General features: G+C 41.0%; 1 protein-coding gene across 1 annotated transcript in view; it reads right to left on the minus strand.

The window, feature by feature from the left end:
• Window positions 1-10,957, minus strand: part of LOC128652186 (butyrophilin-like protein 1) — a 43,990-nt gene extending 33,033 nt beyond the window's left edge. Inside the window, exon 1 of the mRNA XM_053705126.1 lies at window positions 10,861-10,957. Within this exon, the coding sequence (XP_053561101.1) occupies window positions 10,861-10,957 (97 nt within the window). The remainder of the gene's footprint in view (window positions 1-10,860) is intronic.
• Window positions 10,958-27,380: the final 16,423 nt, after the last annotated feature.

Here is a 27,380-nt window from a genome sequence, read left to right on the forward strand (position 1 = left end):
AAAAAAAAAAAAACTAACACTAACCCCAGAAGATCTACTCACGGTTTCTGAAGTCCAGACATCCATCTCCATCCAGGCGGTAAGGTCTTCATCCAGGCGGCGAGGTCTTCATCCCTCCCGGGGGCATCTTCTATCTTCAACCTGGCGGCGCGGAGCCATCCTGGAAGCCGATGCCATCCTGCGCAGAGCGTCGCCGCCGTACACTGAAGTTGAATGCAAGGTAGCCGTTTCAAAAAAGATTAGATTCTTTAAATTCAAATCAGCCAATAGGATGAGAGCTTCTGAAATTATATTGGCTGTTCAAAACAGCCAATAGGATGAAAACTACTGAAATCCTATTGGTTGCTCAAATCAGTCAATAGAATTTTAGTAGCTCTCATCCTATTGGCTGTTTTGAACAGCCAATAGGATTTTAGAAGCTCTCATCCTATTGGCTGATTCTAATTTTAAGAATCAAATCTGCCAATAGGAATGCAAGGTACGCCATTTTGAAACGGGTACCTTGAATTCAACTTCAGTATACGGCTGCAACCGTATGAAGAGACTCTCCGTACAGGATGACATCGGCTTCTAGGATGGCTCCGCTCCATGCCACCGATATGAAGATAGAAGACGACCCCGGGATGGATGAAGACCTCGCCGCCTAAATGGAGATGGATGTCTGGACTTCAGAAACCGTGAGAAGATCTTCTGGGGTTAGTGTTAGGTTGTTGTTTTTTTTGGGGGGGGTTTAAGATTAGGGTTTGGGCTTTGAAAAAGAGCTAAATGCCCTTTTAAGGGCAATGCCCATTCAAATGCCCCATTAGCGGCAATGGGTAGCTTAGGTTTTTTTTAGAGTTATTTTTTTATTTTGGGGGGTTGGTTGGGTGGTGGGTTTTACTGTTATGGGGACTTTGTATTTTATTACAGGTAAAAGAGCTGTTAAACTTAGGGCAATGCCCTACAAAAGGCCCTTTTAAGGGCTATTGGTAGTCTATTGTAGGCTTTGTTGTTTTTATTTTGGGGAGGCTTTTTATTTTTATAGGGCTATTAGATTAGGGGTAATTGTTTTTATTTTTGATAATTTCGTTTATTTTTTGTAAGCTAAGTGTTTTTTATTTTTCGTGATTTTAGTGTTTATTATTTTTGGTAAACTTTTTTTTAAGTGTTAGTGTTTTTACTTTTTTGTAGTGTTAGGTTTTTTTAAATTTGTAATTTAGATATTTTAATTGGTAGAATTTTTATTTTATTACATTAGTTATGTTAGGTTAATTTATAGTTTAATGTTAGGTTAGTTTTTATGTATTTAAATAGAGTTATATTGACATTTTAATTTAAAGTTAGGGGGTGTTAGGTTTAGGAGTTAATAGTTTAATTTAGTGTTTTGCGATGTGGGGGCCAGCTGTTTAGGGGTTAATAGGTTTATTTAGTGGCAGAGATGTGGGAGGCCGGAGGTTTAGGGGTTAATAACTTTATTTAGTGGCAGTGGTATCGGGAAGCGACGGAATAGGGGTTAATAACTTTATTATAGTGGCAGCGATGTCAGGGTACAAGGGAATAGAGGTTAATATATTTAAAGGGACACTCAATCAAAATTAAACTTTCATTATTCAGATAGAGCATGCCATTTTAAACAACTTTCCAATTTACTTTCATTAACAAAATGTGCACATTCTGCTTATATTTTAACTTTTTGAGTCACCAGCTCCTACTGAGCATGTGCAAGAATAAGTGTGTATGCATTTGTGAATGCCTGATGGCTGTCACATGGTACGTGTATGCATTTGTGATTGGCTGATGGCTGTCACATGGTACAGTGGGAGTGGAAAAATACATAACTTTTAGATTTTGTCAGAAAAAAAATCTACTATTCATTTGAAGTTCAGACTAAGTGCTATTGCATTGTCTTGTTATCTTGCATTTGTTGATTATGCAAATCTACTGTGTTGACTGGTCCTTTAAATAGTGTTGGCGATGTGGGTGAGCGGCAGATTAGGGGTTAATAACTTTATTGAATAGTTGCAATGTGGGTGTGTGGCAGATTATGGGTTATTATGTTTAATTCAGTGTTTGCGATGTGGGAGGGCAGCGGTTTAAGGGTTAATAGGTAGTTTATGGGTGTTAGTGTACTTTGTAACATTTTAGTTATGAGTTTTATGAAACATAATTGTTACACAAAATCCATAACTACTGCTCTCAGATGGCGGTATGGATCGTGTCAGTATAGAGCATAACATAGCCTCACCGCACAACCTGTAATACGGGCGCTATGAAAATCCCATGCAAAAAGGAAATTTTTTTGAGTGCGGAATTGACGTTGTGTTAAAGGCTAACATTCTTGTGGTATAGCTATACAGACACAGCTCCCAATAGTGCGTTCCTGCTTTTACACCAAAATTGCCATTTTTTCAGCGTTAAAAGCTGCTCCATAACCTGTCCGCCTGCTCTGAGCTGGAAATCAACCCGATCAAGTACGATCGGGTTGATTGACACCCCCCTGCTGACGGCCTATTGGCCGCGAGTCTGCAGGGGGCGTTGTTGCACCAGCAGCTCTTGTGAGCTGCTGGTGCAATGCTGAATACGGCGAGCGTATTGCTCGCCGTATTCAGCGAGGTCTGTCGGACCTGATCCGCACTGTCGGATCAGGTCCGACAGACCTTGATAACTTGGGGCCCATGGAATGTTTTCCTTTTAAGGGTTATGTCTGGATGTGAAAACGGACAATTCTTTCCTACTTCAAAAAAGAGGAAGATGGTTAGAAGATTTGATAAACTAAAAAATGTTTAGAATTTTAACAAAGTTTGTTATTTTGTTAAAATAACAACACAACAATGTTCTAGATAAAATAGTTACCATTTTCCAGCTATCATGAGTCCCCAGTACAACAAAGTTGATCCCAAACCATATCTATGCTCCTTCGGACTTCAGAAGCCCCATACCATTAAATCAGATTCCAGACCAGATTCATATACCTCCTTCACCACTTATTCCCTATCTCCGACCAGATAAATAACCCCTCTTATGCCAAGTATATGTCCTAGAAGCATCTGCAGCACTTATGGCGATGTCACCTCAGACACCAGACAATACGGTTAAAGCAGATATAATACACACATAAGCCCTCTGCAATTTTATGTCAGTTTTATGCCACATTAAACCCATGACCTTATGTATGGACCTCATGCGCCAATAATACCGAGCATATGCCAAATTATACTCCAAAACAGATGCTTGGCCTACCTAGAACTGCGCATTTTTACATTTGATATAAATAGCTGATATAAGGCTTGCTTTGATCAGGGAGTGGTACAGTAGCAGCATTCAAAGCTATGGGTATAACTAGGAACCACTGGAACCCATGGGGGGGGCCTAAACTAGCGCCCATTCATTACAAAAGAGCATGAAATAGCCTAAAGCACTATTACACATTATGGGGCCTATTTATCAAAGGTCGTGCGGACCTAATCCAACAGTGCGGATCAAGTCCGCAAGACCTCGCTGAATACGGAGAGCAATATGCTCTCCGTATTTAACATTGCAGCAGCAGCTCACTAAGATGTTTCTTATTCTGACTTTACAGGTGCTGGTCAGTCACAATGGGCGCCGCCATCTTGAAGTTGAAGCATTCATGCATGCTGTGACAGAATCAGAGTGCACTCACAGGTCTGTGATATTGTTGTCTTCTTGACAAGCATCACTGTGGATGCCCTCCCGCCGCACCGCAGACAATCCACCTCCCTTACAAAGTTCAGAAAGGACCTCAAAACCTCGCTCTTCGACTGAACGCCCGTCCCCTCCCCCCTTCCTATCCGTTTTCCCTTAGCACCTTGAGACCCTCACGGGTGATTAGTTAGCGCTCTATAAGTAACCAATAGATAGATAGATAGATAGATAGATAGATAGATAGATAGATAGATAGATAGACTGTGCACTTCAGTTTAGAGTGCACAATACATAGCAGGTGCTGTACATGTTCCCACTGGCTACATTTCTCTTCTATATTATTCCTGGAGGGATTTTTATATTTATTATGTGACTTTTTAACTGGAAATTTGTTATGCTTTTGTTTTCTATTGTGTGATAATCCAAAGTGCAAGGTACAGCTGTCAAAAAGCCAGTAGCATCACTGAGCTGTGAAAGTGCACTGCTTCTCTCACAGGATACAAGAATACATGTGCTACAAGATGGCAGCGCCCAGTATAAAATGCCCAGGTTACAGGGGGTTCCATTATATTAAAACATATTAAAAACAATCACTCCAGGGTCAAACGATCCATGACAAATCCAACTAGGTGAAACGTTCGTTGAGTCACGTGGTAAATCCACAATGTCACGATGAGGGGCTTAACGCTCTTGTGTGTGTGTGAATTCTTTTGACCCTGGAGTGATTGTTTTTAATTTTGTTTTAATAAAGCAGAACTCCTGTAACCTGGGCATCCTCCTTTATTTGAGCGTATATCTATACAGCCATCAATCTCCTGGTTTAATCTGTCAGCAGAAACACTCGGTAACAATATAGAATAAAAATACCACTGTCCCAATCATAAATAACTTCCAAAGTTATAAAAAGGCTATAACTTACCATATACCGGTCTGCAGTATGACTGTATCCCAAGCAAGAGAAACACCTGAAATATAAGTATTAGACTGAGTTTCAGGGGGATATTTGTCATTTAATTCATTGTACAGATCTACATTTATATTTATGCTGTGTGTGGTCTTACTATGCCAGACCCATTGTGTGATACCAATGAGAGTGCCAGTCTGGGTCACCAAGTGTCTGGTTAGGTCAGACTTATAAAGTACCAGACTGTATCACCATAAGGGTTCCATGCTTGCCATCTCTGGTTATGCCATGCTCATACAGTACCAGTCCTGAGGACTTGGGCTTTGTCATTGCTGTATCACGCTTTTAATCTACATGGAATAAAAATGAAGTTTTATCAAATATTGCTCCTCCCGTATTACTTTTCTATCCTTCCATGCTTGCCATCTCTGGTTATGCCAGGCTCATACAGTACCAGCCTGTATTGCCATAGGGGTTCCATGCTTGCCATCTCTGGTTATGCAAGGCTCATACAGTACCAGTCTAAATCACCATTAGGGTTCCATTCTTGCCATGTCTGGTTATGCCAGGCTCATACAGTACCAGTCTGTATTACCATAGGGGTTCCATGCTTGCCATGTCTGGTTATGCCAGGCTCATACAGTACCAGTCTGTATTACCATAGGGGTTCCATGCTTGCCATGTCTGGTTATGCCAGGCTCATACAGTACCAGTCTGTATTACCATAGGGGTTCCATGCTTACCATGTCTGGTTATGCCAGGCTCATACAGTACCAGTCTTTATTACCATAGGGGTTCCATGCTTACCATATCTGGTTATGCCAGGCTCATACAGTACCAGCCTGTATTGCCATACGGGTTCCATGCTTGCCATCTCTGGTTATGCCAGGCTCATACAGTACCAGTCTGTATTACCATAGGGGGTTCCATGCTTACCATGTCTGGTTATGCCAGGCTCATACAGTACCAGTCTGTATTGCCATAGGGGTTCCATGCTTGCCATCTCTGGTTATGCAAGGCTCATACAGTACCAGTCTGTATTACCATAGGGGGTTCCATGCTTACCATGTCTGGTTATGCCAGGCTCATACAGTACCAGTCTGTATTGCCATAGGGGTTCCATGCTTGCCATCTCTGGTTATGCAAGGCTCATACAGTACCAGTCTGTATTACCATAGGGGTTCCATGCTTACCATGTCTGGTTATGCCAGGCTCATAAAGTACCAGACTGTATCACCATAAGGGTTCCATGCTTGCCATCTCTGGTTATGCCATGCTCATACAGTACCAGTCCTGAGGACTTGGGCTTTGTCATTGCTGTATCACGCTTTTAATCTACATGGAATAAAAATGAAGTTTTATCAAATATTGCTCCTCCCGTATTACTTTTCTATCCTTCCATGCTTGCCATCTCTGGTTATGCCAGGCTCATACAGTACCAGCCTGTATTGCCATAGGGGTTCCATGCTTGCCATCTCTGGTTATGCAAGGCTCATACAGTACCAGTCTAAATCACCATTAGGGTTCCATTCTTGCCATGTCTGGTTATGCCAGGCTCATACAGTACCAGTCTGTATTACCATAGGGGTTCCATGCTTGCCATGTCTGGTTATGCCAGGCTCATACAGTACCAGTCTGTATTACCATAGGGGTTCCATGCTTACCATGTCTGGTTATGCCAGGCTCATACAGTACCAGTCTTTATTACCATAGGGGTTCTATGCTTACCATATCTGGTTATGCCAGGCTCATACAGTACCAACCTGTATTGCCATACGGGTTCCTTGCTTGCCATCTCTGGTTATGCCAGGCTCATACAGTACCACTCTGTATTACCATAGGGGGTTCCATGCTTACCATGTCTGGTTATGCCAGGCTCATACAGTACCAGTCTGTATTGCCATAGGGGTTCCATGCTTGCCATCTCTGGTTATACAAGGCTCATACAGTACCAGTCTGTATTGCCATAGGGGTTCCATGCTTACCATGTCTGGTTATGCCAGGCTCATACAGTACCAGTCTGTATTACCATAGGGGTTCCATGCTTACCATGTCTGGTTATGCCAGGCTCATACAGTACCAGTCTGTATTACCATAGGGGTTCCATGCTTACCATGTCTGGTTATGCAAGTCTCATACAGTACCAGTCTGTATTACCATAGGGGTTCCATGCTTACCATGTCTGGTTATGCCAGGCTCATACAGTACCAGTCTGTATTACCATAGGGGTTCCATGCTTACCATGTCTGGTTATGCCAGGCTCATACAGTACCAGTCTGTATTACCATAGGGGTTCCATGCTTACCATATCTGGTTATGCCAGGCTCATACAGTACCAGTCTGTATTACCATAGGGGTTCCATGCTTGCCATATCTGGTTATGCCAGGCTCATACAGTACCAGTCTGTATTACCATAGGGGTTCCATGCTTACCATGTCTGGTTATGCCAGGCTCATACAGTACCAGTCTGTATTACCATAGGGGTTCCATGCTTACCATGTCTGGTTATGCCAGGCTCATACAGTACCAGTCTGTATTACCATAGGGGTTCCATGCTTACCATGTCTGGTTATGCCAGGCTCATACAGTACCAGTCTGTATTACCATAGGGGTTCCATGCTTGCCATATCTGGTTATGCCAAGCTCATACAGTACCAGTCTGTATTAGCCAATTAGTGGAGTGTCTGCCACAAGCCACCGGCGTGATCACAATGTTATCTATATGGTTTTTATGAACTAGCTCTCCCCTTTTGTGAAAAGCAAATAAAAAAAAGCATGTGATAAGAGACGGCCTTCAAGGACTTAGAAATTATCATATGATCCTTCCTAGGTTTAGCTTTCAAATAAGAATAGCAAGAGAATAAAGCAAAATAAGTGATAAAAGTAAATTGGAAAGTTGTTTAAAATGATTTGCCCTATTTGAAACATTAAAGTTTTTTTTGGACTTGACTGTACCTTTAATATATAACTTACCAGAATCGCATAATACATGTTTTTAGTCTCTGCTCGGTCAGATGGTAGAATCTGTGAATAAATAGAATATGTGTCAGATTAAGTAAATGTTAAAATCATGTTAAATTGAGTCATTGAGGCTGAATTATCAAAGGTCTTGCGGACCTGATTCAACAGTGTGGATTCAGGTCCGCAAGACCTTGCTGAATGTGGAGAGCAATACACAGTACGCACCTTGTAATTACAAGAAATTTCTGTTGGGCTGCTATAGAATAACATAACAGCCAAGTCTAAATGCTTTTAAAACAAATTAACATCCTTGTTACTGCAGTTATTATCAGTAGTCAAACTCCAACCACCATTTGCCTTATTTGAAGCAGTCAATGTGGGCTTTATTCAGCAGACAACAAGGCTATAAAAAATCTCTGGTTGTTTACTGCAATTAAGGGGACCAACAGGTCAGATGGACTTGTGAGCTTACAATCTAAAGTAAATACATGAGAGCGTTGTAAGGGAAGGTTCAGAAGGAGAAGAGACAGTAAATTGTATGCATCCCTGAATAGAAATGTCTTTAAGTAACACTTGGGACTAGAGGAAGTATGACTGAGCAAGGCAATGAGTTTTATATGATAGGTGAAGTTCTAGTAAAGTCTTGCAGACAAGAGTGTGAGGGAGTAATAACAGAAGAGAAGTAAGTCGTGGGCAGAGAGGAGCGGGAGGGTTGGGGAGTATGAGCAGACCTAAGCAGAAATTGTGCAGTGTTGTCGAGAGCTTTATATGTAAAAGTCATGATTTTTAATTTTATCCTTGAGGCTAATGGAAGCCAATGGAGGGAGAGGTGCAGCAGATGTTGAATGATGCTTAAGAAATATGAGTCTGGAAGAGGCGTTCATTGATTGTAATGGGGACAGATGGTAGCTTTGGACACTGGAGACGCTAGAGTTGCAGTAATAAAGGCCGGACATACAGTGGAGCAAAAAAGTATTTAGTCAGCCACCAATTGTGCAAGTTCTCCCACTTAAGAAGATGAGAGAGGCCTGTAATTTTCATCATAGGTATACCTCAACTATGAGAGACAAAATGTGGAAACAAATCCAGACAATCGCATTGTCTGATTTGGAAAGAATTTATTTGCATATTATGGTGGAAAATAAGTATTTGGTCACCTACAAACAAGCAAGATTTCTGGCTCTCACAGACCTGTATCTTCTTCTTTAAGAGGCTCCTCTGTCCTCCACTCATTACCTGTATTAATGGCACCTGTTTGAACTGGTTATCAGTATAAAAGACACCTGTCCACAACCTCAAACAGTCACACTCCAAACTCCACTATGGTGAAGACCAAAGAGCTGTTGAAGGACACCAGAAACAAAATTGTAGACCTGCACCAGGCTGGGAAGACTGAATCTGCAATAGGCAAGCAGCTTGGTGTGAAGAAATCAACTGTGGGAGCAATAATTAGAAAATGGAAGACATACAAGACCACTGATAATCTCCCTCGATCTGGGGCTCCATGCAAGATCTCACCCCGTGGGGTCAAAATGATCACAAGAACGGTGAGCAAACATCCCAGAACCACACGGGGGGACCTAGTGAATGACCTGCAGAGAGCTGGGACCAACGTAACAAAGGCTACCATCAGTAACGCACTACGACGCCAGGGCTCAGGTCCTGCAGTGCCAGACGTGTTCCCTACTTAAGCCAGTACATGTCCGGGCCCGTCTGAAGTATGCTAGAGAGCATTTGGATGATCCAGAAGTGGATTGGGAGAATGTCATATGGTCAGATGAAACCAAAGTAGAACTGTTTGGTAGAAACACAACTCGTCGTGTTTGGAGGAGAGAGAATGCTGAGTTGCAACCAAAGAACACAATACCTACTGTGAAGCATGGGGGTGGCAACATCATGCTTTGGAGACAGTCTCCAGATCTCAACCTCATAGAAAACCTTTGGAGGGAGTTGAAAGTCTGTGTTGCTCAGTGACAGCCCCAAAGCATCACTGCTCTAGAGGAGATCTGCATGCAGGAATGGGCCAACATACCAGAAACAGTGTGTGACAACCTTGTGAAGACTTACAAAAAATGTTTGACCTCTGTCATTGCCAACAAAGGATATATATAAGTATTGAGACAAACTTTTGATATCGACCAAATACTTATTTTCCACCATCATTTGCAAATAAATTATTTCCAAATCAGACAATGTGATTGTCTGGATTTGTTTCCACATTTTGTCTCTCATAGTTGAGGTATACCTATGATGAAAATTACAGGCCTCTCTCATCTTCTTAAGTGGGAGAACTTGCACAATTGGTGGCTGACTAAATACTTTTTTGCCCCACTGTGAGTGGATTAGAATACCCTGTTATACCCTGCTATAGTATATAAGTATAGATCTACACCAGCTCTGTACACTCTGTACCTGGCACAGATGGTCTCTGTATAGCAGCAGCAGACAGGCATTAATCAGTACTATACCCTGCTATAGTATATAAGTATAGAACTACCCAGCTATGCACACACTGTACCTGGCACAGATGGTCCCTGTATAGCAGCAGCAGACAGGCATTAATCACCACTATACCCTGCTATAGTATATAAATATAGATCTACGCCAGCCCTGCACACTCTGTACCTGGCACAGATGGTCCCTGTATAGCAGCAGCAGACAGGCATTAATCAGCACTATACCCTGCTATATTATATAAGTATAGAACTACCCTGCTCTGCACACACTGTACCTGGCACAAATGGTCACTGTATAGCAGCAGACAGACAGGCATTGGTCACCACTATGCCCTGCTATAGTATATAAGTATAGAACTACCCCAGCTCTGCACTTACTGTACCTGGCACAGATGGTCACTGTATAGCAGCAGCAGACAGACATTGGTCACCACTATGCCCTGCTATAGTATATAAGTATAGAACTACCCCAGCTCTGCACATATTGTACCTGGCACATATGATCCCTGTATAGCAGCAGCAGATAGACAGACATTGATCACTATTATACCCTGCTATAGTATATAAGTATAGATCTACACCAGCTCTGTACACTCTGTACCTGGTACAGATGATCACTGTATAGCAGCAGCAGACAGGCATTGGTCACCACTATACCCTGCTATAGTATATAAGTATAGAACTACCCCAGCTCTGCACACACTGTACCTGGCACAGATGATCCCGGTATAGCAGCAGCAGACAGGAATTGATCACTACTATGAAGATCACCAGAGCTATCCTGCCTCATTCTGCAGCTACAAGGAACTGCCTTAGCTGTGTGATCCTGCTTGTCAATAAATGCAAGCAGAGGCTCTCAGTAAGCATTGAGCCAGTCTCATTCTACCCTCCTTCACCAGCTTCATGCCAGCCATCCTCCTCCAGGCACAGAGCAAGTAAACCACTTACTGCAGTCACTGGGAATGTAAACTGTGAATCATTACACTGACCCATGCTGGATTGGAAAAATAATTGTAACTTATTTTGTGGAAAGTGAAGTTGGTTCTTGTCATTTACACATTGGAACAAGGTACAGGTAAAGGAGATTATGTTATTCTGCGCTGATATAAATAATACTATTAGGCCAGTGGGAAAAGGAGATTCCCCAACCTCCAAAAAAGTCTAAAAAAAGTATTAAGATCCCAATCAGAACGAGAAGGATACTTAAACCCACAGCGCTGTAATGCCAGCTTAAAATAGTAATACGATATGAAATAGCTAAATTGCTAGACAAATATGTAACAAATATGTGTCAGTTATAAAAACCAACAGTGACTCAATACGTATAGTGGGTGATAAAATGACCTAAACAAATTCTGATATAGTATAAAGTGTATTTATTAATTAATGCATAAAAACGTTTGGCTAAACACGCAAAAAAAATAAAACATAAAGATTAAAACATAAAATAAGCAAAAAATACGTTGATCAGGCATACTCAATGCTTTATGTGCAGCACCCAAAGATGATCCAATAACAATACATTCAATGGAGGTAAAAGAAGGAAGGTCCGGTATTGGTCACTAGAAATCCAGAACACGACAAATGTCTCTTGAAGTCAGAAGAAGCTGAAATGAGAATGATCCCAGATCACAAAAGCAGAAAAAGAACCACACATAAGGTGTACACTCTTACTTACACCGGAATGGTTCTCTGATGCTGAGGGTATTTCCCTTTTTCCTTCGGCAACAGGTTTGATCTGAATCCCTGTATGGGCTGAAACACATTGCTCCGCCCACCAGCTGCTTTCTAGGTGTTCCCTATTGGCTTCCTTTGTTTGTTGGATCACGTTCTAAAAGATAGGAGACACTCCGGTACAGCTGGCGCTCATGGAGGGATTCAGATCAAACCTGTTGCCGAAGGAAAAAGGGAAATACCCTCAGCATCAGAGAACCATTCCGGTGTAAGTAAGAGTGTACACCTTATGTGTGGTTCTTTCTATGCTTTTGTGATCTGGGATCATTCTCATTTCAGCTTCTTCTGACTTCAAGAGACATTTGTCGTGTTCTGGATTTCTAGTGACCAATACCGGACCTTCCTTCTTTTACCTCCATTGAATGTATTGTTATTGGATCATCTTTGGGTGCTGCACATAAAGCATTGAGTATGCCTGATCAACGTATTTTTTGCTTATTTTATGTTTTAATCTTTATGGGTTTTTTGCGTGTTTAGCCAAACTTTTTTATGCATTAATTAATAAATACACTTTATACTATATCAGCATTTGTTTAGGTCATTGTATCACCTACTATACGTATTGAGTCACTGTTGGTTTTTATAACTGACACATATTTGTTACATATTTGTCTAGCAATTTAGCTATTTCATATCTTATTACTATTTTAAGCTGGCATTACAGCGCTATGATTTTAAGTATCCTTCTCGTTCTGATTGGGATCTTAATACTTTTTTAAACAAGGTACAGGTAACCCATTCAGGTAATTTTATGACAATCTGGGACAGCATAGTGTAGACCTTTAAAAGAATTAGGGACACACTGCCCAAATGCAGGAATGTCAATAAAAAATAGTGACATCAGGTCACCTTAATATAAGAACATCAGCAATTGTGAATTTATTGCACGAGTGCAGCAAAATATATCTAAAATCACTTGTGTGCAATTAACAATGGAGTACAGTTTGAAAAGTCAAAATGAAAATGTGGGAAGTTGTTCTCATTTTGAGATGATTACTGCAAAATCCAAACAAGGCAGCACACAAGAAAATCCTAATAAATCAACCTATTTCTTATAAATCAATTTGACCTCTCTAATGTGTTCTCTTTCTAATGTGTTCTCTTTCTAATGTGTTCTCTCTCTAATGTGTTCTCTCTAATGTGTTCTCTCTCTCTAATGTGTTCTCTCTCTCTAATGTGTTCTCTTTCTAATGTGTTCTCTCTCTAATGTGTTCTCCCTAATGTGTTCTCCCTAATGTGTTCTCGCTCTAATGTGTTCTCACTCTAATTTGTTCTCCCTAATGTGTTCTCTCTCTAATGTTTTCTCTCTAATGCATTCTCTCTCTAATGCATTCTCTCTCTAATGCGTTCTCTCTCTAATGTGCTCTCCCTAATGTGTTCTCCCTTATGTGTTCTCTCTCTAATGTGTTCTTTCCCTAATGTCTTCTCTCTAACGTGTTCTCTCTCTAATGCGTTCTCTCTCTATTGCGTTCTCTCTCTAATGTGTTCTCCGTAATGTGTTCTCTCTCTAATGTATTCTCTCTCTCTAATGTGTTCTCTCTCTCTAATGTGTGCTCTCTCTAATGTGTTCTCTCTACTGTGTTCTCTCTAATGTGTTCTCTCCCTAATGCATTCTCTGTAATGCGTTCTTTCTCTATTGCGTTCTCTCTCTATTGTGTTTTCTCTCTATTGTGTTCTCTCTCTGTGTTCTCCCTAATGTGTTCTCCCTCTAATGTTCTCTCTCTCTAATGTGTTCTCTCTCTAATGTGTTCTCTCTCTAATGTGTTCTCTCTTGTGTGTTCTCTATCACGTGTTCTCTCTCTAATGTGTTCTCTATCTAATGTTCTCTCTCTAATGTGTTCTCTCTCTAATGTGTTCTCTCTTGTGTGTTCTCTATCACGTGTTCTCTCTCTAATGTGTTCTCTATCTAATGTTCTCTCTCTAATGTGTTCTCTCTCTAATGTGTTCTCTCTCTAATGTGTTCTCTCTCTAATGTGTTCTCTCTCGTGTGTTCTCTATCACGTGTTCTCTCTCTAATGTGTTCTCTCTCTAATGTGTTCTCCCTAAATGTGTCCTCTCTAATGTGTCCTCTCTAATATGTCCTCTCTCTAATGTGTTCTCTCTGTAATGTGTTCTCTCTAATGTGTTCTCTCTAATGTGTTCTCTCTCTAATGTGTTCTCTCTCTAATGTGTCATCAGAAACCTTCTGTCGTATATTATCTTTCCAAAAGAAATAGACCCTTTTAACAGAATGACAGTATGTAAGAGCTGTTAAGAATTTTTGTTAGCTAGTCTTTTAAGAAATAAATACTGCAATGTAGTTCTGTAAGTAATAGCTAATTTACTTTGATAGTACTTGGAATTTTAGTATTTGTACCTTGTTCTGTGATGCAGGTCTGTGAAACGTTCAGTGTAGCTGAATTTGCTGGAAGAGACAAGCTGATTTGCTGCAAACACACTCAGCTAGATTACGAGTTGAGGATTATGAGTCAAATAGTAGCGTTGTGGCCCATAACGCATCATTTTCCCTAACGCAGCCATTACAAGTCTTGTCGGTATAGGTGTACCGCAAGCCTTTTAGCCTGTAACGCAACGTCAGTACCGTACTCTTAAAAATTTAATTTTTTCATGGGATTCCCATAGTGCTGGTATTACGAGTTTTGCATTCTGGCTAAAAAAACGGCGTTACAGCCTAAAATGACATCTAAAAGCAGTAGTTATGAGTTTTACGCTACAAATCTGTAACATAAAACTCATAACTAAACTGCTACAAAGTACACTAAACACCCATAAACTACCTATTAACCCCTAAACCAAGGCCCTCCCACATCGCAAACACTATATTAAACTTATGAAACCCTAATCTGACGCTCCCAACATCACCGCCACTAAAAAAAACTATTAACACCTATTCCGCCGCTCCCCGACATGGTCACCACTATAATAAACTTATTAACCCCTAAACCACCACACTCCCGCATCGCAAACACTATTTAAATATTATTAACTCCTAATCTGCCGTCCCGCCCACATTGCCCCCACTATACTAAAAGTTATTAAGCCCTACACTGCCGCCACTATTATAAACCTATAAAACCCTAAACTGCAAGCCCCCCACAATGAAATATATTAAGGTAAACTATTAAAAAATAATTAAACTTAATCGAATAGCCCTATCAAAATAAAAAAGCCCACCCAAAATAAGAAAAACCCCTAGCCTAGAATAAACTACCAATAACTCTTAAACGGGCCTTTTGTGGGACATTTCCCCAAAGATATCAGCTCTTTTACCTGTAAAAAAAATACAAAGACCCCCAACAGTAAAACCCACCACCCAACCAACCCAAAATAAAAAAACCTAACTCTAAAATAAACCTAAGCTCCCCATTGCCATGAAAAGGGCATTTGGATGGGCATTGCCCTTAAAAGGGCATTTAGCTCTTTTACAAGCCCAAACCCTAAACTAAAAAAAAACCCACCCAAAAAATACTTAAAAAACCTATTACTAACCCCGGAAGATCCACTTAAAGTTTTTGAAGTGCCGCTTGAACGATCTTCATCCAGGCGGCAAGAAGTCTTCATCCAGACGGCCTCTTCAATCTTCATCCCGGTGGCAAAGTCCTCATCCAAGCGGCGAGAAGTCTTCATCCGGGCGGCCTCTTCAATCTTCATCCAGACAGCATCTTCTATCTTGATCGAAGCGGGTCCATCCTGAAGACATCCGGCATGGACAGGGGCGTATTAAGGCATAGGTCAACAAGGCTGGTGCCTAGTGCGACAGATTGGAGGGGGTGTTGCGGCAGATAGCGGAAGCGTGGCGGCACCTTTTGTGTGTTAAGTCAGTGTGTGAGAATGTACAACACAGCAGCCAGTCAGGAGTGAACAGCTGGGAGGGAGTGAGCCGAGGCCGCAATGGAGCACCCTGCACACGTGGAGTGACTAGTCACATGGGCTCCTCCCTCTTTCGCAACACTCTTTCATAGCTGCTTAAATCAAATTAAAGATTTTAGCAGCTCTAATTCCTATTGGCTAATCCTAAAACCGCTGCTCCTTAACTCGTCCACCACCTCTTAGGTGGCGTACAGCAATCAGCCCGATCAAATACGATCGGGTTGATTGACACCCCCTGCTAGCGGCCAATTGGCCGCGAATCTGCAGGGGGCGGTATTGCACTAGCAGTTCACCAGAACTGCTGGTGCAATGATAAACGCTGTCGGCATTTATCGATGTGCAGCGGACATGATTCTCTATAGCGGATCATGTCTGTCCGCACCTACATAAATAGACCCCTCAGTGTACAGTGGCAACTGTATGAAGAGGATGCTCCGCGACGGCTGTCTTCAGGATGGACCCGCTCTGCGCCGCCGGGATCAAGATAGAAGATGCAGCCTGGATGAAGATTGAAGAGGCCGTCTGGATGAAGATCGTTCAAGCGGGACTTTAAAAACTGTAAGTGGATCGTTGGGGGTTAGTGTTAGGCTTTTTTAAGGGTTTTTTGGGTGGGTTTTTATTTTAGATTAGGGTTTGGGCTTGTTAAATAGCTAAATGTCCTTTTAAGTGCAATGCCCACCCGGATGCCCTTTTCAGGGCAATGGGTAGCATAGTTTTTTTAGATATTTTTTTTATTTTGTGGGTTTGGGGGGTGGGGGTTTGTAATGTTAGCGGGGGTGTGTAATTTTTTTTTTTCAGAAAAGAGCTGATATCTTTAGGGCAATGCCCTACAAAGGGCTCTTTTAAGGGCCATTGGTAGTTTATTCTAGATTAGGTTTATTATTTTGGGATGGGTTTATTTTTAAAATGGGTATCAGAATAAGAATAATTTTTATTATTTTTGATAATTTGTTTGTTATCTTGTGTATTATGTATTTTTTTTTTTTTCATTTTTGGGTGGGTTTTTATTTTTAGATTAGGGCTTGGGCAGCAAAAGAGCTAAATGCCCTTTTAAGGGCAATGCCCATACAAATGCCCTTTTCAGGGCAATGCCCATACAAATGCCCTTTTCAGGGAAATGGGTAGATTAGGTTTTACTTTCTTTTTATTTTGTGGGTTTTACGGGTGGGGGTTTGTATACTGTTAGGGGGGGTTGTTTGTTTTTGTAGCAAAAGAGCTGTTACCTTTAGGGCAATGCTCTACAAAAGGCACTTTTAAGGGCCCTTGGTAGTTTATTCTAGATTAGGCTTTTTTATTTTGGGGTGTTTTTTTTTTTTTAAAGGGTATTAGAATAGGAATATTTTTTTTTTTTTTGGATAATGTCCGGTTGTTGTTTTTTTTTTGTAATGGTATTTTTTTTATTTTTTTGTGATTTTAGTGTTTTTTTATTTTTTGTAATTTTAGGTTTTAGTGTAAGGTAGTTTCGGATTTATTTGATAGGTAAGTTTGTATTTATTTTAACTAGGTAGTTAGTAAATAGTTAATAACTATTTACTATCTAGTCTACCCAGTTAAAATAAATACAAACTTACCTGTGAAATAAAAATAACACCTAAGCTAACTACAATATAACTATTAGTAAGTATGTATTTAGTTTTAAATAGGAATTCTTTTCGGCCAGATTACGAGTTTTGTGTTATGAGGGGTGCAGTTATAACTTACACGTTATTGTCACCGCTCACTTACCTACAGCGCTGGTATTACAGGTTTTTCTAAACCCGGAGTTAAAAGGCAAGAAGTGAGCGTAGAGCAAAATTGTGCTCCATACCGCACTCCAATGCCAGTGCTGCTTAAGTCAGCGGTGAGCTAGTTATATGTGCTAGTGCACGATTTCCCCATAGACATCAATGGGGAGAGCCGGCTGAAAAAAAGTCTAACACCTGCCAAAAAGCAGCGTAAAGCTCAGTAACGCAGCCCCATTAATTCCTATGGGGAAACACATTTTATGTTTACACCTAACACCCTAACATGAACCCCGAGTGTAATTATACTTATTAACCCCTAACCTGCCACTCCGGACAACTTATTAACCCCTAATCTGCTGCCCCCGACATCGCTGACACCTACATTATAGTTATTAACCCCTAATCTGCCGCTCCGGACATCACCGCCACCTGTATTATACTTATGAACCCCTAATCTGCTGCCCCCAACATCGCAGACACCTACATTATATTTATTAACCCCTAAACTGCCATACTCCCGCATCGCAAACACTAGTTAAATATTATTAACCCCTAATATGCCGCCCCCAACGTCGCCGCCACTATATTATATTTATTAACCCCTAAATCTAAGTCTAACTCTAACCCTAACACCCCCTAACTTAAATATAATTAAAATAAATCTAAATACAAATTCCTATCATTACCTAAATAATTCCTATTTAAAACTAAATACTTACCTATAAAATAAACCCTAAACTAGCTACAATATAACTAATAGTTACAATGGCCTCTAGTTATTAAGGTCTGTCGGACCTCATCCGACAGTGCGGATCAGGTCCGACAGACCTCGCTGAACACGGCAAGCAATACGCTTGCCGTATTCAGCATTGCACCAGCAGCTCACAAGAGCTGCTGGTGCAATGCCGCCTCCTGCAGACTCGCGGCCAATAGGCCGCCAGCAGGGGGGTGTCAATCAACCCGATTATACTCGATCGGGTTGATTTCCGGCGATGTTGGTCCGCCTGCTCAGAGCAGGCGGACAGGTTATGGAGCAGCGGTCTTTGTGAACGCTGCTTCATAACTGCTGTTTCTGGCGAGCCTGCAGGCTCGCTAGAAACACGGGGCATCAAGCTCCATTCGGAGCTTGATACATATGCCCATTGTATCTAGCTTAGGGTTTATTTTTATTTTACAGGAAAGTTTGTATTTATTTTAACTAGGTAGAATAGTTACAAAATAGTTATTAATTAGCAAAAATAAATAAAAATTTACCTGTAAAATAAAACCTAACCTAAGTTACACTAACACTACACTAAAATTAAATAAATTACCTAAATTAAATACAATTAACTAAATTAAATACAATTAGCTAAATTACAAATAAAAAACACTAAATTACAGAAAATAAAAAATAAATTACAAGATCTTTAAACTAATTACACCTAATCTAATCCCCCTACCAAAATAAAAAAGCCCAGCCAAAATAAAAAAAAAACCCTAGCCTAAACTAAACTACCAATAGCCCTTAAAATGGCCTTTTGCAGGGCATTGCCCCAAAGAAATCAGCTCTTTTACCTGTAAAAAAAAATACAAACAACCCCCCAACAGTAAAACCCACCACCCACATAACCAATCCCCCAAATAAAACCCTAACTAAAAAAAACTAAGCTCCCCATTGCCCTGAAAAGGGCATTTGGATGGGCATTGCCCTTAAAAGGGCATTTAGCTCTATTGCGGCCCAAAGCCCTAAACTTAAAAAAAAAACACCCAATACACCCTTAAAAAATCCTAACACTAACCCCCGAAGATCCCCTTACCGGGAGAAGTCTTCATCCAAGAGGCAAGATGTCCTCAAAGAAGCCGGCAGAAGTGGCCCTCCAGATGGGCAAAAATGGTCCTCCAGACGGGCAGAAGTCTTCACCCAGACGGCATCTTCTATCTTCATCCTTCCAACGCGGAGCGGCTCCATCTTCAAGACATCCGGGGCGGAGCATCCTCTTCAATCGACATCTTCTTCTGGAATGAAGGTACCTTTAAGTGATGTCATCCAAAATGGCATCCTTTAGATTCCAATTGGCTGATAGAATTCTATCAGCCGATCGGAATTAAGGTTGAAAAAATCCTATTGGCTGATGCAAATTACAAAATGTTTAAACTAATTACAATTAATCTAATCCCCCTAACAAAATAAAAAAGCCCCCCCCAAATAAAAAAGCCCTACCCTACACTAAATTACAAATAGCCCTTAAAAGGGCCTTTTGCGGGGCATTGCCCCAAAGTAATCAGCTTTTTTACCTGTAAAAATTACAAATCCCCCCCAACATTAAAACACACCACCCACACAACCAAACCTACTCTAAAACCCACCCAATCCCCCCTTAAAAAAAAAACTAACACTAACCCCTTGAAGATCACCTTACCGGGAGAAGTCTTCATCCAACCGGTCTGAAGTCATCAACGAAGCCGGAAAAAGTCTTCATCCAAGCCAGGCGAAGTGGTCCTCCAGACGGGCAGACGTCTTCATCCAGAAGGCATCTTCTATCTTCATCCATCCGGCGCGGAGCAGGTCCTTCTTCAAGACATCCGACGCAGAGCATCCTCTTCTTCCGACGGCTAACACTGAATGAAGGTTCCTATAAATGACGTCATCCAAGATGGCGTCCCTTAGATTCCAATTGGCTGATAGAATTCTATCAGCCAATCGGAATTAAGGTAGAAAAAATACTATTGGCTGATGCAATCAGCCAATAGGATTGAAGTTCAATCCTATTGGCTGATTGGAACAGCCAATAGAATGCCAGCTCAATCCTATTGGCTGATTGGATCAGCCAATAGGATTGAACTTCAATCCTATTGGCTGATTGCATCAGCCAATAGGATTTTTTCTACCTTAATTCCGATTGGCTGATAGAATTCTATCAGCCAATCGGAATTGAAGGGATGCCCTCTTGGATGACATCATTTAAAGGAACCTTTATTTTGTGTTTGCCGTCGGAAGAAGAGGATGCTCCGCGTCGGATGTCTTGAAGATGGACCCGCTCCGCGCCGGATGGATGAAGATAGAAGATGCCGTCTGGATGAAGACTTCTGCCCGTCTGGAGGACCACTTTGCCCGGCTTGGATGAAGACTTCTCCCGGCTTCGTTGAGGACTTCGGACCGGTTGGATGAAGACTGGGTTTTAGATTAGGGTTGGTTGCGTGGGTGGTGGGTTTTAATGTTGGGGGGGATTTGTAATTTTTTTTACAGGTAAAAGAGCTGATTACTTTGGGGCAATGCCCCACAAAAGGCCCGTTTAAGGGCTATTTGTAATTTAGTGTAGGGTAGGGCTTTTTTTTATTTTGGGGGGCTTTTTTATTTTTTATTTTGTTAGGGGGATTAGATTAGGTGTAATTAGTTTAAAAATCTTGTAATTTGTTTATTATTTTCTGTAATTTAGTGTTTTGTTTTTTTTGTACTTTAGCTAATTTTATTTAATTTTATTTAATTGTATTTAATTTAGTTAATTGTATTTAATTTAGGGAATTAATTTAATTATAGTGTAGTGTTAGGTGTTAGTGTAACTTAGGTTAGGTTTTATTTTACAGGTAAATTTGTCTTTATTTTAGCTAGGTAGTTTATTAAATAGTTAATAACTATTTAATAACTATTTTACCTAGTTAAAATAAATACAAACTCTCCTGTAAAATAAAAATAAACCCTAAGATAGATACAATGTAACTATTAGTTATATTGTAGCTAGATTAGGGTTTATTTTATAGGTAAGTATTTAGTTTTAAATAGGGATAATTTAGTTAATGATAGTCATTTTATTTAGATTTGTTTAAATTATATTTAAGTTAGGGGGGTTAGGATTATACTTAGGTTTAGGGGTTAATACATTTAGAATAGTGGCGGCGACGTTGGGGGCGGCATATTAGGTGTTAATAAATATAATGTAGGTGGCGGCGATGTTGGGGCAGCAGATTAGGGGTTAATAAATATAATGTAGGCGGCGTCGATGTTGGGGCAGCAGATTAGGGGTTAATAAATATAATGTAGGTGTCTGTGATGTCGGGGACGGAAGATTAGGGGTTAGTAAGTGTAAGATTAGGGGTGTTTAGACTAGGGGTTCATGTTAGGGTGTTAGGTGTATACATTACTTTTATTTCCCTATAGGAATCAATGGGGCTGCAATCGGAGCTAAACACTGCTTTTTTGCAGGTGTTAGACTTTTTTTCAGCCGGCTCTCCCCGTTGATTCCTATGGGAAATCGTGCACGAACATGTTACACCAGCTCACCGCTAACGTAAGCAGCGCTGGTATTGGAGTGAGATGTGGAGCAAAATTTTGCTCAACTCTCACTTCTTGTCTGTTAACGCCGGGTTTGTAAAACCCGTAATACCAGCGCTGTCTGTAAGTGAGCAGTGAGCATAAACTGCTCGTTAGCACCGCATAGCTTCTAACGCAAAATTCGTAATCTAGTCGTATGTAACAGGGGATTACTTACAGTGATAATGCACTGGGGGTAAATTATCTGCATTTGATTAGCAGTAAAATAAATTTTACTTGGGAGAAATTCAAATATACCTCAGGGTCAGGTGGGCTATAGGGAGGGGTTATAGGTAAACACTACTGAATCATAACATAACTGAAAGTCCCTGGTCTTATTACAACTCAGTTACACTTCTGCTTTAAATAATGTTACAGAGGGGGCAGAGCCAGCTGTTGAGGAGTTAGGACGTGTGAACTCGTGGCTCTGCCTTAGTAAACATTAAAAGCAGATTAAAATAAGAGCACGGCTGAAAAATATTGCACTTTTTCTCTCCCAATATACTGCACTATAGCTTGGGTGCAATTGGGAAAAGCTTATTTAAGGCTCAGACGAGACTCTGTAATAAGTCCTCACCTTATCAGCTTGCCCGGGGCAACTTCAGAAACTGTAACAGAGGGACTTGCTCTCCGGAGGGTCGGGGCTCCGCTCCGGAGACTGAATTTCACAGAGGGGTCTGCAGTGAAGAAGAGGGCTCACAAAGTTCAGCCTGACTGTAAGATTTGTTATACTGACCTGGGTGCCTGGGGACTTGCCCCGTTACTCCTGACTCCATCCTCTAAACAGCAGCACCTGGCAATCTGCTCCGGAGGGCCGGAGACCCGCTCCGGAGCACCTGTTTGCTGGCTGTGGGTGATTGCGGCTGAAAAGTACTTACCCTCTCCTCTAAGAAGAACCTGCAGCTGAGACTCACATAGATAGGTGAGCGGTAGTGAGGAGGCTAGGAGATCTTGTGGAGTTGTGCGGCTGCAGGGGATACAGCTTGGTCAGAGTCCGGTGGTGATCACCCCATCTAGGGATAGCAGAGAGGTTCCTGGGCTAAGGAGATTACCTCTTTTCTAAGGACAGTGAGGTATTTGCAGATGGCAAGCAGAGGCGGCAAAGGGCGTGAAAAACGGCCATCTTGGGCCTGCACTGAGGCCTTCATTGCGACTACTGGACCCAGAGGTCTCTGAAACAAGGCTTCACCGGAACCTCTTGCTAGGATCCTACTTGCCGGCTGAGCTATTGGAGAAGGAGTAGAGGTCTTGCTGATCCTGCAGGTTCAACCCCAGGAACTCCACTTGGAAGGGTAAGATTTTTCTAAAAAGACACACACAGGTCAGTCTAGGGCCCAGAGACTTCCGCACATAACAATCTAAGGCCTAGATTTGGAGTTTGGCGGTAGCCGTGAAAACCAGCGTTAGAGGCTCCTAACGCTGGTTTTAGGCTACCTCCGGTATTTGGAGTGATTAAAAAAAGGGTCTAACGCTCACTTTTCAGCCGCGACTTTTCCATACCGCAGATCCCCTTACGTCAATTGCGTATCCTATCTTTTCAATGGGATTTTTCTAACTCCGGTATTTAGAGTCGGGTCTGAAGTGAGCGTTAGAAATCTAACGACAAAACTCCAGCCGCAGAAAAAACGTCAGTAGTTAAGAGCTTTCTGGGCTAACGCCGGTTCATAAAGCTCTTAACTACTGTACTCTAAAGTACACTAACACCCATAAACTACCTATGTACCCCTAAACCGAGGTCCCCCCACATAGCCGCCACTCGATTAAATTTTTTTAACCCCTAATCTGCCGACCGCCACCTACGTTATACTTATGTACCCCTAATCTGCTGCCCCTAACACCGCCGACCCCTATATTATATTTATTAACCCCTAACCTGCCCCCCACAACGTCGCAGCCAGCTACCTACAATAATTAACCCCTAATCTGCCGACCGCAAAGCGCCGCCACCTACATTATAGCTATGTACCCCTAATCTGCTGCCCCTAACACCGCCGACCCCTATATTATATTTATTAACCCCTAATCTGCCCCCCTCAACGTCGCCTCCACCTGCCTACACTTATTAACCCCTAATCTGCCGAGCGGACCGCACCGCTATTATTATAAAGTTATTAACCCCTAATCCGCCTCACTAACCCTATAATAAATAGTATTAACCCCTAATCTGCCCTCCCTAACATCGCTGACACCTAACTTCAATTATTAACCCCTAATCTGCCGACTTGAGCTCACCGCTATTCTAATAAATGTATTAACCCCTAAAGCTAAGTCTAACCCTAACACTAACACCCCCCTAAATTAAATAAATTATTCCTATTTAAAGCTAAATACTTACCTGTAAAATAAATCCTAATATAGCTACAATATAAATTATAATTATATTATAGCTATTTTAGGATTAATATTTATTTTACAGGTAACTTTGTATTTATTTTAACCAGGTACAATAGCTATTAAATAGTTAAGAACTATTTAATAGCTAAAATAGTTAAAATAATTACAAATTTACCTGTAAAATAAATCCTAACCTAAGTTACAATTAAACCTAACACTACACTATCAATAAATTAATTAAATAAAATACCTACAATTACCTACAATTAAACCTAACACTACACTATCAATAAATTAATTAAATACAATACCTACAAATAACTACAATGAAATAAACTAACTAAAGTACAAAAAATAAAAAAGAACTAAGTTACAAAAAAGAAAAAAATATTTACAAACATAAGAAAAATATTACAACAATTTTAAACTAATTACACCTACTCTAAGCCCCCTAATAAAATAACAAAGCCCCCCAAAATAAAAAAATGCCCTACCCTATTCTAGATTACTAAAGTTCAAAGCTCTTTTACCTTACCAGCCCTGAACAGGGCCCTTTGCGGGGCATGCCCCAAGAAGTTCAGCTCTTTTGCCTGTAAAAAAAAACATACAATACCCCCCCCCAACATTACAACCCACCACCCACATACCCCTAATCTAACCCAAACCCCCCTTAAATAAACCTAACACTAAGCCCCTGAAGATCTTCCTACCTTATCTTCACCATACCAGGTTCACCGATCGATCCAGAAGAGCTCCTCCGATGTCCTGATCCAAGCCCAAGCGGGGGGCTGAAGAGGTCCATGATCCGGCTGAAGTCATCATCCAAGCGGGAGCTGAAGAGGTCCATGATCCGGCTGAAGTCTTCATCCAAGCGGGAGCTGAAGAGGTCCATGATCCGGATGAAGTCTTCTATCAACGGCATCTTCAATCTTCTTTCTTCGGGAGCCATCATCTTCCATCTGACGCGGAACATCCTCTTCTCCCGACGCCTACTAGCCGAATGACGGTTCCTTTAAATGACGTCATCCAAGATGGCGTCCCTCGAATTCCGATTGGCTGATAGGATTCTATCAGCCAATCGGAATTAAGGTAGGAATATTCTGATTGGCTGATGGAATCAGCCAATCAGAATCAAGTTCAATCCGATTGGCTGATCCAATCAGCCAATCAGATTGAGCTCGCATTCTATGGGCTTGGATCAGGACATCGGAGGAGCTCTTCTGGATCGATCGGTGAACCTGGCAGGGTGAAGACAAGGTAGGAAGATCTTCAGGGGCTTAGTGTTAGGTTTATTTAAGGGGGGTTTGGGTTAGATTAGGGGTATGTGGGTGGTGGGTTGTAATGTTGGGGGGGGTATTGTATGTGTTTTTTTTACAGGCAAAAGAGCTGAATTCTTTGGGGCATGCCTCGCAAAGGGCCCTGTTCAGGGCTGGTAAGGTAAAAGAGCTTTGAACTTTTGTAATTTAGAATAGGGTAGGGCATTTTTTTATTTTGGGGGGCTTTGTTATTTTATTAGGGGGCTTAGAGTAGGTGTAATTAGTTTAAAATTGTTGTAATATTTTTCTGATGTTTGTAAATATTTTTTTATTTTTTGTAACTTAGTTCTTTTTTATTTTTTGTACTTTAGTTAGTTTATTTCATTGTATTTATTTGTAGATATTGTATTTAATTAATTTATTGATAGTGTAGTGTTAGGTTAAATTGTAACTTAGGTTAGGATTTATTTTACAGGTAATTTTGTAATTATTTTAACTATTTTAGCTATTAAATAGTTCTTAACTATTTAATAGCTATTGTACCTGGTTAAAATAAATACAAAGTTACCTGTAAAATAAATATTAATCCTAAAATAGCTATAATATAATTATAATTTATGTTGTAGCTATATTAGGATTTATTTTACAGGTAAGTATTTAGCTTTAAATAGGAATAATTTATTTAATAAGAGTTAATTAATTTAGTTAGATTAAAATTATATTTAATTTAGGGGGGTGTTAGAGTTAGGGTTAGACTTAGCTTTAGGGGTTAATACATTTATTAGAATAGCGGTGAGCTCCAGTCAGCAGATTAGGGGTTAATAATTGAAGTTAGGTGTCGGCGATGTTAGGGAGGGCAGATTAGGGGTTAATACTATTTATGATAGGGTTAGTGAGGCGGATTAGGGGTTAATAACTTTATAATAATAGCGGTTCGGTCCGGTCGGCAGATTAGGGGTTAATAAGTGTAGGCAGGTGGAGGCGACGTTGTATGGGGCAGATTAGGGGTTAATAAATATAATATAGGGGTCGGCGGTGTTAGGGGCAGCAGATTAGGGGTACATAGGGATAATGTAAGTAGCGGCGGTTTACGGAGCGGCAGATTAGAGGTTAATAATAATATGCAGGGGTCAGCGATAGCGGGGGCGGCAGATTAGGGGTTAATAAGTGTAAGGTTAGGGGTGTTTAGACTCGGGGTACATGTTAGAGTGTTAGGTGCAGACGTAGGAAGTGTTTCCCCATAGCAAACAATGGGGCTGCGTTAGGAGCTGAACGCGGCTTTTTTGCAGGTGTTAGGTTTTTTTCAGCTCAAACATCCCCATTGTTTCCTATGGGGGAATCGTGCACGAGCACGTTTTTGAGGCTGGCCGCGTCCGTAAGCAACTCTGGTATCGAGAGTTGCATTTGCGTTAAATATGCTCTACGCTCCTTTTTTGGAGCCTAACGCTGACATTATATGGACTCTCAATACCAGAGTTATTTTAAAGGTGCGGCCAGAAAAAAGCCGGCGTTAGCTACGCGGGTCGTTACCGACAAAACTCTAAATCTAGCCGAAAGTGACTTGCTGGGCTAACTGCTTAACCCCTGTACAGCTGACATAGATAGCTGTGCATGAGATGACTTTAAGGAAAAGGAAGAAAAAGGAGAAAGAAAGGGAGATTCACATCTACATCGGTTGGGACCTGAGGGGAACTTGTGAGCCTGCATACTTCTATTTTTTTTCTTCTTTCCCTTTGCTGTCACAACACCCCAAGTGGGGACCTTGGGACATTTGCCCTCTATTAACTGTGCTGGGTTGGTTTATATACAGCTTACCACTGTGGCAGTATATTTGGGGGGACAGAAACCCACACAGGGACCTGGATACAGTAATTACTAGTAAGGGAGACTAAAGCTGCTGCGTCAGCATAATTTTCTTTGAGCCCTGAGCCCAAAGTGGAGTGTCAATTTTTTTGAAAAGTGCTTGCCTAATAACCCCTGTTTTTCTTCTGCAGGATCGGTGACATAACATCATATATAACTGTTCTAGGTCTGAATATTACCTTAAGGTCATACCTGTGTTACCTATGTTCATGTAATCCTGTGTTGTTTAACCTGCTGCATTCCACATTGTAGGCTTTAGGTCTATGTTATGTTATTGTAGATGTTATTAAGCTAAACTGAGACACGTTTGCATATATAACATAAACTTTATTCTCAGGTACTAG

Source organism: Bombina bombina, chromosome 3 (assembly GCF_027579735.1).
Source record: "Bombina bombina isolate aBomBom1 chromosome 3, aBomBom1.pri, whole genome shotgun sequence".
Lineage (NCBI taxonomy): Eukaryota > Metazoa > Chordata > Amphibia > Anura > Bombinatoridae > Bombina > Bombina bombina.